Source organism: Dendrobates tinctorius, unplaced genomic scaffold (assembly GCF_039654945.1).
Source record: "Dendrobates tinctorius isolate UK_male_01 unplaced genomic scaffold, ASM3965494v1 ptg000001l, whole genome shotgun sequence".
Classification (NCBI taxonomy): domain Eukaryota; kingdom Metazoa; phylum Chordata; class Amphibia; order Anura; family Dendrobatidae; genus Dendrobates; species Dendrobates tinctorius.
In genome coordinates, this window is record NW_027361669.1 from 12,855,110 (window position 1) to 12,869,776 (window position 14,667).

At 44.0% G+C, this 14,667-nt stretch overlaps 1 protein-coding gene across 2 annotated transcripts in view; it reads left to right on the forward strand.

Moving 5' to 3' along the window:
* RGS14 (regulator of G protein signaling 14) overlaps nucleotides 1-14,667 on the forward strand; it is a 292,753-nt gene that overhangs the window by 66,016 nt on the left and 212,070 nt on the right. For both annotated transcript variants that reach the window (XM_073566583.1, XM_073566629.1), the window contains exon 5: nucleotides 2,424-2,567. In XM_073566583.1, the coding sequence (XP_073422684.1) occupies nucleotides 2,424-2,567 (144 nt within the window). The remainder of the gene's footprint in view (nucleotides 1-2,423; nucleotides 2,568-14,667) is intronic.

A 14,667-nucleotide genomic window follows, 5' to 3' on the forward strand; every position in this document is an offset into this window, starting at 1 on the left:
CCGGCAGACACTAAGAGGCAGGGCTGTGCGCACAGGACCTGTGATGAGGTCACAGGAGGAGCGGAGTCAGGGGTCACATGATCAGGGGTCTGGACAAAGGCTCCTGATCATGTGACCCCTGACTCCTCCGCTCCTGTGACCTCATCACAGGTCCTGTGTACAGAGAAGAGAGCAGGCAAGCGATGCTGTGAGTGGCTGTGGGGGGGTCTCAAGATAGGGCGAGGATGGGGTGCATGGCTGCTTATCACCCTGCAGTGCGTGCAGAGGGCCGGCGGCAGGTACAACAGCCAGGCCAGTGGCCGCATCAGCTGGCAAGTGGCCATATGAGCGGGCGCTGCCGCCCGCGGCCCACATGACAGCGGCCCAGCGGGAAAATGCCCGGTTGGACATATTACCAATCCAGGCCTGCTAGAACCTTAGATCAGGAACCGTCTAATACATCCCCTACTGCTTGGGGATAGGCCAGAGAAGCTAACCTCTACAGTACACAGTGGGGTTACAGTAAGCTCCTGCAGAATCTGGCTGTGCCTCCATATAGCTAGGTAGGCAATCACTAGCAGCAGGATGATGCAGCGGCGTTGGAGATGCAGCAAGAGGCTGCTTAGTGACAAAGACTGAGACGGAGGAGAGCAGAGCGATAACTAGAGTGGGAAGGGCAACGCTCACCACCTTTGCATGTCACCAGAGTTATAAGCACAAAATCTGTGCGCTGGGAGATTTATGAAAGAGCAGCTTCATGCATTTCATCATTAAGCAAAATGCCAAACAGTAGATGGAGTGGTGTAAAGCATCTGGTGCTGGCTTATTTTTTGAATGGAGAAAAAGAAGCCAGCTCACCTGAAGGCATGTGTAGTGGATAGCCCGGACCACGTGCAGTCTTCACGCAGTAACCAAGGAAAAAGAAAAACTTTCTCAAAACTTTTGAGAAAGAACAACCTACTTGTTACTCATGTGAACACACTATTTTTTGCTCTGTTTTGGACTTGTTTTTAACAATAAATTGGACTGAATTTGCAAAGCTGGACCCTTTTTCTTTTCCTTATTTTTTGAATGCCAAGCTAATTTATTAATGATACCGTTTTGGTGGGGATACGAATTTTGATCACCGGTTATGGCATTTTTTTTCCATAAATGTGTTTATTAAACTTTTCAAAATAAGGTACAACAATCCAGAAAGATGATATACATATGAATACATCAGAATATACAGACAGGTAAGATACAACATTGTGAGGGACAAAACAAGCTTGTAATCCTAGATATCTCAAATCAGACACGTCATGTCCATTCACATTTTGGTAACCTTTGGACTAATCATTCTGAGATTGTGTAGGAAAAACGCAGATATAGAGAAATAAAGTCAAGAAGAGGGAAAGAGGAGAGAGAAAGTGGGTAAAAAATGGGGGAACTAAACCAACCTCGGTCCCAGCTACCCTACGAAAATAATGTAAACTCAGTTAACCAGCCCGGAAAGTTGTGGTGAAAAAAACCCCATAATTCTGGCGTTTTTACATTTTTTTTTTACTGCGCAGTTTGACAATCAGATTAATTCTTTTTATAGCTTGATAGATTTGGCGATTCTGAAAGCGATGATACCAAATATGTGTTTTTTTTATTATTGTTTTATTTTGAATGGGGCGAATCAAGGGTGATTTGAACTTTTATATATTTATTATTTTTTAAATATTTTTAAAAACTTTTTTTTTAACTTTTTGCACACTTTAATAGTCTCCATGGGAGACTAGAAGCTGCCATAAGCCGATCGCCTCTGCTACACACAGGTGATGATCATATCGCCTGCGTGTAGCAGAAATGCTCACTTGCTATGAGAGCCGACTGGTGCAGACCCCGGATTGTCATGCCCAGCCCTTCGGTGACCCGCGGTCATGTGACACGGGTGCTGATGGGCGGGATTAGTGATGAGCTTCCGGCGCAATCACATTAAATGCCGCTGTCAGAGATTGACAATTGCGTTTCACGAGTTAACAGCCAAGGGTGGATCGCAATTCCACCTGCAGCTGTTCAAAACAGCTGACGTGCCGGGAAAGATGTGTGCTCTTCGCCTTAGCCTAAATTGGATGTAAAAGCCATTATCCAAAATAAGTTGAGACAGTGGTCCTAATATAGGCAAGACAATATATATTGGAAAGGACCTCAATCAGTTTTGATCAGCAATTCTGCAGGTAACAAAGTTTCTTTTAATCATGAAAGTGCAAGCAAGGATGCTCAAAATATCAGGGTTCACCTACAGAAATAAATGTATAAGCCTTATTTGTGTTTTGTCTGCATGGGATCTTTGTGTTAATGTCCCAGGACACAGGTGAAACTGAAGTTTGTGAACACTTTTTCTGTAATGTTTGTTCTCATTTAATAGCAATAATGAAGGTTTTTAGCCTGACATTACCTATCATATTGTTTTGAAGCTAAAACAAGAGTCTCGTCAGATATACAATGAATATCTCTCAAGTACTTCGTTGTGTCCAGTCAATGTGGATCAGCAGGCAGTTATCACAGAGGAGATGCTGGAGAAACCCACTCCGGACCTTTTCAAAGTTCAGCAGCTGCAGGTAACAACATGTCTAGCTTTATCTCAGCCAAGAATAGATTTACTTATTTACAAGCTATAATCTTTCTACTCTTTTTCTACATGGAAAATAGATACCACTCAAGTAAATATTCTCTTTCACATTCATTTGATTGATTTTAACAAAAATCCTGACAAGCTGCAGAAATACTTTAAGTATATTAGCATATAGTAAATACATAGTCTGCAACAAATTTACCCCATATGAGCAACCTACTGTGACTCCAGCCCAAATTCTTATGTGACATTTAAAATAAAACTTAGACTTAAGGAGAACATGTCATAGGCAAAAAATGTCATAAAGATGCTATTTACCTGCAGATATAGGTTTAATTTGCAGGCAAGTAGCATTAAAAATATGCTAGTTTGCCTTACTGGAGCAGCTGCTACAGGGAGAAAATAAAACTCTATGGTGGAAATGAAGGGGGTATGTAGTGGGTGAGAACACAAAGCACTTCAGTAGAGGCACAATTACTGTGTACAAGCACATCCCTTCCTGTGTATTTAAAAGTTTGGCTGTATGAGCCCGTCTACCCAACCAAATATTTTTTTGGGGTGTGAGGAGTTTGGTGGCCTAATTAGGACATTTGCTATAGCTCCCCATGATTTCTATGTACACTACGCCCCTGGTTTAATCAGTACAGGGCAGGAGAGCATTTATGTATTCACTGCAGTAGGCACCTGTTCATACTATATGGAGATGCAGGTCAGGATTTTTGGTCTATGCAGAAGAGAAAGGTACCAATTTAAAAGACCTATCAGGGCATGTAATCAGTAACCTGTTTTGAAGGAAAATATTGTAATGTATTCAGTGTGTATGTAATTTATTAAGGTAGCTAAGCCTCAACAGCGGACATACTATTGGTGCTACCTCTGAAGCCTCATAGTGACCCAAGAGATAAGGGGGTCCACTTCTATCTCTAAAGTAGATGGACATTTTTTGAAGGAAAATGTTGTAATGTATACAGCGTGTATGTAATTTAATTATGTAATTGTGCATTATGATAAGCTATTGGACAGCAAAGGTCCATATATTGCTCTTGCACAGGGGCCCTCTTATGTCTGTGCCTGTTCCTGGCTGAGATGTGTGTTGATGTAGCTGATTTGTGTGTTGATGTAACTGAGCTGTATGTATGATGTAACTGAGTTGTTTGCGTGTTGTAGCTGAGTTGGGTATTTGTGTTGTAGCTGAGCTATGTGTGCATTGCAGCAGAGCTGTATGTGTTGATGTAGCTGAACTATGCTTGTTTGATGTAGCTGAGCTGTGTGTATTGCTGTAGCTAAGCTATGTGTGTGTGTTGATGTAGCTGAGATATGTATGTGTGCTGTAGTTGATTTGTGTTTGTCTTGATATAGCAGAGCTGTGTGTTGATGGAGCAGAGCTATGATTGTGAAAATAGCAGATTACATGTGCATGCGCATGTCGCAGACCTGTGAGTGTATGTAGTAAAGCTATGTGTGTGCATATCAAGCAGCAATGAGTATGTAAGTACAGTGCATGCATCAGGGTTGGGGATATGTGTGCACTGTAAACTGACCCTTCCTCTTTTTTACACCAACTTGGAAGTTTTAAATACAGAGAAATGTGTTTTTCCAATTTTTTAAGCTTATAGTAAAATGCATCTTAAAGTCTGAAAAAAATGTGCTGGTATATAAATCCAAGAAAAGCAGAAAAAGCAAAACAAAATGAGCATATACCCTACAGTCCATCCCGATGGGTGCACCTTGTTGTGGTGGGATAGCTTTTGTGCTTTTTTTTTTAATCAAAGTAGCGTTAACTAAGCAGCATGTGTTGTTTAGATTTACTATTAGTATTTACTTATTTACTTGCTGTAGGATATAGACTTTTTTTTTTGGGGGGGGGTTGTTAGTATATCCTCCATGTTGCCACTGGCTTTCAGTCATGCAATTACTCCCTAGCACACACATTGATTGACAGGCTGCACTGCACACACATAAGCTGCACAGCAGGTTGTCTATCAATGTGACGGGAGTCATTGCAGCCACCCTCACAGTATAGTAAATGGGGGAAGTCGTCTCCTCAGAAATTTTATGATTTAAAAAGAGATTAAACTTGAAAATATTTATCCGATATGCAGTGCTGTTCAAATGTTTTAAGCAAGTGTATAAAAAATATCACAAACTGTGAATGCTTTTGAAAATAGAGGCGCTAATAGTTTATTTTTATCAATTAACAACATGCAAAGTGAATAAATAAAAGAAAAATCTAAATCAAATCAATATTTGATGTGGCTGTCCTTTGCCTTCAAAACCACATCAACCATGAAGTTTTCTAGGTATACTTGCACACTGTTTTTGAAGGCGTTCATCAGGGAGGTTTCTCCAAAAAAACTCTGGAGAACTAACCACAGATCTTTTATGCTGAAGATTGTTGTTATTGGCTGTATGTTTTGTGGTCATACTCCTGTTACAGTATAAATTTGAAACCCATTAAATGCCTCCCCGATGATATTGCAAGATGGATGTGTAACTATCTGTATTTCTCAGCATTGAAGATACCAAGAAATGTGCAACATTGAGGACTGCAGACACAGTGGTCGGTCAAGGAATCTTAGTGCAATAAATGAAAGATATCATGCTTCCCTTCCCTTTGAAATTGGATGATGTCTAACAGTACCATCAACTCAGAACTTGCAGCAACTAGTGGGACCAGCTACACCCGTCTACTGTCTTTGATTAGAAGTGATCTTTAGTTAAGCCAAAAACTGTATATTCTACATGTAAACAAGGACAAGACACTTAACTATGCATGAAAACATAGGAACTTGGGTGCAGAAAATGTCCATTCGTGCTCTGGACTAATGAGTCAAAATGTGAAGCAACATTGAAACATGGTAGTAGTTCTTTTTAAGTTTTGAGCAGCATTTCAGCAAATTAAGTTGGGGATTTGGTCCGGATTAATGGTGCCATCAATGCTGAGGAATACGGGGATATAATCATTGATCATGTAATACCATCAGTAAGGTGTGTGATTGACTTCAAATGTCTTGCAGGAGAGCAACAACATTATTCATACAGAAAATATCATTAAGATTATCTTTGACTTAAATAAGAAATAGGATTTCTGAAAGTAAAATGCACCCACAGAGCCCTGATATCAACATCATCAAGTCTGTCTGGAATTACATGAAGAGACAGAAAGATTTGCAGAAGCCTACATCCACAGAATATCTGTGGTTAATTCTTTAACATGTTTTGAACAACCTCACTTGAAGGTCCTTTAAAGTGAACCTGTCATAAGGATTGTGCTCAGTAAACTGCAGACACTGTCAGGTTGGCGGCATTATACTGATTAAAATGATACCTTGGTTGATGAAATCCGTCTTGTGGTTGTTGTTTGATCTGTATTTGTAGTTTTCAGTTAATGAGATTCTCGTGCTCTGAGGCTGCCTTTGGGGATCTTAATGTGGTGCTCTGATTACATATGCATCTGTATGGGCTTATGACACGGCACTGATGTTTCCAATAGAAGCTACTGCACAGGCGCAACCGCCGGCGCCATTTTCATGAAATTTTTTTTTCTTCTCCCCACAATATTATACAGTGTGACTAAATAATAAATGCATATAAGCACAATATGGCTTAAGACATTCACGCCATTGTCCCATCCCCTGATGACACCTCACACGGTGAAACATTTTGGGGTGATAAGTGCTCTAATCTTGTTTGTCCTATTCAGCCAATAAGTATTGACATCCCGGGATGTCATTCTATTCAAATGTCCTAATGCATCTAAAGGGCTAATATAATCTTCAGGCAGATTAGGGGCAATCTTTTCACCCACTATTTGCATACTCTCTTTTAGTGGACTTAATAAAAGTAAATTTTTGTGGTTTAATAGGCAGGGATTTGTTTGGAGTTCTGCCCATTTTGAGAACAATAATTTATTTAACCTTCGAAAACCGTATTGGCCCTCACCTTTTGGTTTAACTTCACACAGAAGGAGGTGCTGGTATCTTCATACAGAGGGGAGGCGCTGGTATGTTCACACAGAAGGGAGATGCTGGTATGTTCATACATAGGGGAGGCGCTGTTATCTTCATACATAGGGGAGGCGCTGTTATCTTTATAAAGAGGGGAGGTTCTGTATCTTCATACAAAGGAGAGGCGCTGGTATCTTCATACAGAGGGGAAGCATTGATATCTTCATACATAGGGGAGGTGCTGGTATCTTCATACATAGAGGAGGAGCTAGCATATTCATACAAAGGGGAGGTGCTGTTATCTTCCTTACAAGGGGAGGCGCTGTGTGATATGCAGAAGTAGTGCTGAGTGCTGTTGTTTAAAAATCTTCCAGCAACCTGAGTAGTTAAACACAGTCACAGGACACAGGGAGTGTTTAGCAGAGCCCTAGGGGATTATGGGGAATTTGTTTACTATTCGAGCAGCAGCCGAAGGGATGAGTGGTGTGTGATCTGCCTCTCACAAAAGTTCAGGCAAGTGATCTATAGGGACACAGGATTCCATTAAAGAGTGACGCTGGGCTAACCCCAGCTCTGCTAGTTGATAAATTCTTTCAGGAGTGGGAAGATAAGGATTGGTAGGAATTGTGTCATAGGTAGAGATGAGTGACTTTGCCTTTTTTCGCGTCTAGTCGGGTTTCATGAAACCCGACTTTCTCAAAAGTCGGGTCGAACGAAATCGGCCGATTATCGTGAAAAGTCGAAGACCAACTGAAACACGAAACCCAATGCAAGTCAATGGGTACCAAGGTCGGCAGGGAGTGGAGGACAGGAAACACACCTACAGTGCCCATTTTAATGCCAAAAACATCAATGATTATTACTTAAGCTTGTCAACCTTAATTTACTTTATAATAATAGTTAGGCATTGAAAACTGGGGGTTATTTGGCTAAAGTTGTGGAGGGAGTAGAGCTGGCTCCAGATTTTCATGGGCCCAGGGCCAAAGAGTGTCAATGGGCTCCTTTAACACATGCCACAATTCATGATCCTCTGATACGGAGGAGAAATAGCGGTATAGTACAGTACAATGGAAAATACTTCACTTCTTACATCTCATGACTGATATCCATTTTAAATTCTCCAATAGCTCCAAAAACGGACAGTATATTACTCCATACAGTATTATGGCCACCGCATAGTGCGCAATACAGAGTAATGAGGCCCATATATTTTTCCATACAGAATTATTGGTCCCATATAATGTTTGAAACAGTATGTGATGAGCTCCACATAATGCTACAGTATATGTTGGTTCCCATGGATGAAGCTCCACTGTGTTATGGGCCCAAATAATGCTCCATATATAATGGGCCCCATTTCTAATGCTCCAGTGCATAATGGGCCCTGTAAATGCTGCTCTAGTGTCTGATGTCCACCTTTGGAATGCTCCAGTGTATGGTGGGCCTCATATATCATTCTCCAGAATCTAGTGCTCCCCAAAAATAGCTGTCCCAACTTTGAAAACAATTAAATAAGTCTCCTCGCTAGGGAATCCCTGTACTAGTCTGGACTCCTCGTCGTCCCAATCTTCCATCTCACTGTACTTGGACTGTTTAGGCAGAGGGCGTACAGACGTGATGTCATCGCGCTCTCTGACCAGAATGTCACTGTCAGGAAACGCGGAAGACGTCACGGCGGTGGAGCAGGGAGAGGTAAGTATTTCAACTTTGCAAGTGCTGTGATCTTGAGCAAGCAGGGGGGCCCACTCGTTGGCGACGGCACTGGCACAGGGCCCCTCATAGTACGCCTGTGTGTCTGAAGGTGGCTGTGCACCCCCACCGTCAGAGACACTTGATTCTACTATGAGGGACCTTTTGCCAGTGCCGTTGCCAAACAGTGTGCCCACCCACCTGTCCAGGGCAATGGCACTCGCACGGGTGCATGCGCCAGGAGGTGACCCCGGCCCTGTGGGGGGAGGCAGCCCAGTTAGGGTGGTGAAAAAATTGGCATATGTTGATGTCGGACATTCAGCAGCTGCAAATGGAGTAACTGGAGAAGTCCGCCGGAAGAGGAGGACAAAAGCAAGCCATTTTTCTGGCAACATACATGTCAGCAGGGTAGGGTGGGACAAAATCCTTTGAAACCCATGCATGGTTCATTTTAATGAAGGTTAGATCATCAACATTTTGGGTCGACAGACGGGTCCTTTATTCTGTCAGGATTGATCCAGCAGCACTGAAGACTCGTTCAGATAACACACTAGCAGCAGGGCAAGCGAGCTCCTGTAAAGCATATTGTGCCAATTCAGGCCAGGAGTCAAGTTTACTGGCCCAATAGTCAAAGGTGAATGACCGGTGAGGGAGAACATCGATATGGGAGGAGAAGTAGTTTGTTACCATAGTTGACAACTGCTGTCTCCTGTCACTTTCGATCGATGCAGTATTACCAGTCGTGTGAGCGGTACTTGAAAAATCAGTCTACAACATGGTCATGAAACCCCTGTGTCCAACGCCACTTCGGCTGTGTGCAACACGAACACCTCTTCCGTGTTGGCCCCTACGGCTCGTGGGAAAAATATCACCGCCGCTGTGTGCTGGGAATGCCTCAAACAAACAATTTTTCAGAGTTGCTTGTTTGTTAGTCAATATTAGCTCTAGGTTCTCCTGTGGCATGATGTTTTGGAATTTGCCTTTATAGCATGGATCCAGGATGCTGGCCAACCAGTAGTCGTCATCGTTCATCATTTTGGCAATGCGGGGGTCCCTTTTTAGCATCTGCAAGGCATAATCAGACATGTGGGCCAATGTTCCAGGTATCAATGATGCACTGCGAGTGCTGGGTGGAGGAGCACTTTCTGGCAAATCCAAACCCTGTACCTGACCTTACCACGCCAACATTTTTTCTTGCCCCCTGAGAAGCATCCTCCTCCCCAAAATAATCCCATCATCCTCCTCCTCTTCCTCTTCTTCCTCCACCTCGTCCACGAGACTTCCCTGAGCAGACAATGGCTGACTGTCATCAAGGCTTCCCTCCTCCTCTTCCTCCTCGGCTGCAGACGCCTGCTCCTTAATGTGCGTCAAAGTTTGCATGAGCAGACGCATAAGTGGGATGCTCATGCTTATGATGGTGTTGTCTGCGCTTACCAGCCATGTGTATTCCTCAAAACACTGAAGGACTTTACAGAGGTCTTTCACCTTTGACCACTGCACACCAGACAACTCCATGTCTGCCTGCAAACTGCCTGCCCGTGTATCCTCCTCTGTTCGCACAGCCTCTGAACCATGTGCAGGGTGGAGTTCCACCTTGTTGCAACGTCAATAATTAGGCGGTGCTTGGGAAGGTGGAGCAATCGCTGCAGCTTCTGCATATGACTGGAGTGTACGGGCAACCGGCGGATGTGCGAGCACAGTCTTCGCACCTTATGGAGCAGGTGTGTTAACTCCGGATAATTATTGAGGAAGCACTGCACCACCAGGTTCCAGGTGTGAGCCAGGCAAGGTATGTGTCTGAGTTTTGAAAGGGCTATGGCTGCCACAAAATTCCGGCCGTTATCACTAACTACCTTGCCTGCCTCAAGATGTAGACTGCCCCGCCATGACTCAGTTTGTCGCTGCAAGTAGTCGGCCAGTACCTCTGCAGTGTGTCTGTTGTCGCCCAAACACATCATCTTCAACACAGCCTGCTGACGCTTACCACCTAGCTGTTCAATAGTGGGACACCTCGTGTGCAACACTGGCAGCTGCAGATGGAGTGCTCGTGCGACTGTGCTCTGTGGACGAGCTTTCGCTTCTGGAGGAGGAGGAGGAGGGTTGAACGCCTACAGCCAACTGTTTCCTATACCGTGGGCTAGGCAGCACTGTCCCACCACCGCTGTCCACTGTGGACCCTGCATCCACCACATTAACCCAGTGCGCAGTGATGGACACGTAACGGCCCTGGCCATGCCTACTGGACCATGCATCTGTTGTGAGGTGCACCTTTCCACTCACTGATTGCTTGAGTGCATGGACAATGCGGTCTTTCACATGCACGTGGAAGGCTGGGATAGCTTTTCGCGAAAAGTGCCGACTGGGTAGGTCATAGCGTGGTACTGCGTAGGCCATAAGCTCGCGGAAAGCTTTTCTTTCAACCAACCGGTAGGGCATCATCTCTAACGAGATTAGTTTGGCAATGTGGGCGTTCAAAGCCAGTGTATGCGGATGAGAGGATGAGTACTTTCTTGTTCTACTTAGAGTCTCAGGTAGGGTGAGCTAGACTTGAGAGCTGCATATAGTGGAACTAGCGGTGGACAAGGCGGACTGAGAGAGGGTTGGTGATGGTGATGGTGTTGGTGGTGTTGCTGATGGCCTGGATTCAGTCTTTCGTAGCAATAACATTGTGATTCCATGACTGCTTTGCCCTTGCGACGACACCTCAACATTTGCTGCTGGTGGTGTGCTAACCGGTGGGCTTACAGTGGGGGAAGTGATGTAGCGTTGCTGACTACCTTCATTCGGAGCAGGTGCACATGTGGTATGTGAGGTTTGGTAGTCCGTCCACGCTTGCAAGTGCCTGGTGGTTAAATGTCTAAGCATGCAACTGGTGTTCAAATTTCTCAGATTTTTCCCTCGGCTAAAGGTCTTTGCACACTTCTTACAGATAACTTTTGCCTGATCATTAGGATTTTGTTCAAAAAAGTGCCGCACTGCACTCTCCCTACTATGGAAGACATTTTGAGACCTTGCACGTTGTACTAATTTGACCGTCTGGCCAAGCTGTCCTGCAACTCTTTTGGTTTTTGTAACTCGTTTTTGGACTGCTACGATCCTGCCAGATAACAGCTGTTGCGATGTCGTTGCCTGCTGCGGATCCTCTTCCTCTTCTGAGCTATTGGCAGCGGCACCCTCTTCCCCCAATGGATGCCAATCAGGGTCAACAACTGGATCACCTCCTCTTCAATTTCATGCGCACCTTCCTCTGTGTCACCGTGTAAGGTGGTATAGTATGCGGGAAGGGGCACCTGTGTTTCATCGGGGTCTGATTCTGCCTCAGTACACTGCCAGGACAATGTAGTGCTCTGAGTGAATGTACCAGCAGAAAAATCTAGCAGTGGCTGTGCATCAGTGCACTCCATGTCAGATTCATCTTGGACTGGGGAATTCACGATTTGACTTGATAACCCAGGCATGGTATGTGAAAAGAGCTCCATGGAGTAACCGGTAGTGTGGCCTGCCACATCTTTCACTTTTGGTAGGGGTGAAGGACACAAGGAAAGGTGTTGTTCCTGACCAGGAGCCTCCAATGACGACTCAGTGCTTTTATTTTTTGAAACTTCAGAAGAGGAGGCGAGAGAGCTGGAGGCTTTGGCAGCAATGTAAGCCAAAACTTGTTCCTGAAGCTCCTGCTTTAAAAGTGGTTTACCTACTCCCAGAAAAGAGAGCCTTCGAGGCCTTGTGGAGCCAGATGATGATGCAAGCTCAACACTTCCTGCCTTAGGTGCTATTGTGCTTTTGCCACTACCAACAGATGCAACAGCACCACCACCACCATCGGGACCAGCTGGCAACCCCCGCCCACTTCCATGGCGTCTTCCACCATACTTGCTCATTTTTGTGAAAATGTAGCCAAAACACCACCAGCTATATGGTACTGTAAAACAAGGTAGAAGGTGTATATAGTATTGGTGAGAATTTGAATCTCACTAGAGATTTGAGGACGCAGAACTATTGTCTCTGGCCCAGGAGAGATTACACCTCAATGTAACAGACTGAAATTGGATGGTGTATGGCAAGGTGTCTATAGGATTGGTGAGAATTTGAATCTCACTATAGATTTGAGGATGCTGAACTATTGTCTCTAGCCCAGTAGAGATTACACCTCAATGTAACAGGCTGAAATTGGATGGTGTATGACAAGGTGTAGGGTGTCTATAGGATTGGTGAGAATTTGGATCTCACTATAGATTTGAGGACGCAGAACTATTGTCTCTGGCCCAGGAGAGATTACACCTCAATGTAACAGACTGAAATTGGATGGTGAATGACAAGGTGGAGAGTGTCTATAGGATTGGTAAGAATTTGAATCTCACTATAGATTTGAGGACGCAGAACTATTGTCTCTGGCCCAGTAGTGATTACACCTCAATGTAACAGGCTGAAATTGGATGGTGAATGACAAGGTGGAGGGTGTCTATAGGATTGGTGAGATTTTGAATCTCACCATAGATTTGAGGACGCAGAACTATTGTCTCTGGCCCAGGAGAGATTACACCTCAATGTAACAGGCTGAAATTGGATGATGTATGACAAGGTGTAGGGTGTCTATAGGATTGGTGAGAATTTGAATCTCACTAGAGATTTGAGGAAGCAGAACTATTGTCTCTGGCCCAGTAGAGATTACACCTCAATGTAACAGGCTGAAATTGGATGGTGTATGACAAGGTGTAGGGTGTCTATAGGATTGGTGAGAATTTGAATCTCACTATAGATTTGAGGACGCAGAACTATTGTCTCTGGCCCAGTAGAGATTGCACCTCAATGTAACAGGCTGAAATTGGATGGTGTATGACAAGGTGTAGGGTGTCTATAGGACTGGTGAGAATTTGAATCTCACTAGAGATTTGAGGACGCAGAACTATTGTCTCTGGCCCAGTAGAGATTGCACCTCAATGTAACAGGCTGAAATTGGATGGTGTATGACAAGGTGTAGGGTGTCTATAGGATTGGTGAGAATTTGAATCTCACTAGAGATTTGAGGACGCAGAACTATTGTCTCTGGCCCAGGAGAGATTACACCTCAATGTAACAGACTGAAATTGGATGGTGTATCACAAGGTGTAGGGTGTCTATAGGATTGGTGAGAATTTGAATCTCACTATAGATTTGAGGACGCAGAACTATTGTCTCTGGCCCAGGAGAGATTACACCTCAATGTAACAGACTGAAATTGGATGGTGTATGACAAGGTGGAGGGTGTCTATAGGATTGGTGACAATTTGAATCTCACTATAGATTTGAGGATGCAGAACTATTGTCTCTGGCCCAGTAGAAATTACACCTCAATGTAACAGGCTGAAATTGGATGGTGAATGACAAGGTGGAGGGTGTCTATAGGATTGGTGAGATTTTGAATCTCACTATAGATTTGAGGACGCAGAACTATTGTCTCTGGCCCAGTAGAGATTACACCACAATGTAACAGGCTGAAATTGGATGGTGAATGACAAGGTGGAGGGTGTCTATAGGATTGGTGAGATTTTGAATCTCACTATAGATTTTAGGATGCCGAACTATTGTCTCTGGCCCAGTATAGAGATTACACCTCAATGTAACAGGCTGAAATTGGATGGTGTATGACAAGGTGTAGGGTGTCTATAGGATTGGTGAGAATTTGAATCACACTATAGATTTGAGGACGCAGAACTATTGTCTCTGGCCCAGTAGAGATTGCACCGCAATGTAACAGGCTGAAATTGGATGGTGTATGACAAGGTGTAGGGTGTCTATAGGATTGGTGAGAATTTGAATCTCACTAGAGATTTGAGGACGCAGAACTATTGTCTCTGGCCGAGTAGAGATTGCACCTCAATGTAACAGGCTGAAATTGGATGGTGTATGACAAGGTGTAGGGTGTCTATAGGATTGGTGAGAATTTGAATCTCACTAGAGATTTGAGGACGCAGAACTATTGTCTCTGGCCGAGTAGAGATTACACCTCAATGTAACAGACTGAAATTGGATGGTGTATGACAAGGTGGAGGGTGTCTATAGGATTGGTGACAATTTGAATCTCACTATAGATTTGAGGACGCAAAACTATTGTCTCTGGCCCAGTAGAGATTACACCTCAATGTAACAGGCTGAAATTGGATGGTGAATGACAAGGTGTAGGGTGTCTATAGGATTGGTGAGATTTTGAATCTCACTATAGATTTGAGGACGCAGAACTATTGTCTCTGGCCCAGTAGAGATTACACCTCAATGTAACAGGCTGAAATTGGATGGTGAATGACAAGGTGGAGGGTGTCTATAGAATTGGTGAGATTTTGAATCTCACTATAGATTTGAGGACGCAGAACTATTGTCTCTGGCCCAGGAGAGATTACACCTCAATGTAACAGACTGAAATTGGATGGTGTATGACAAGGTGGAGGGTGTCTATAGGATTGGTGACAATTTGAA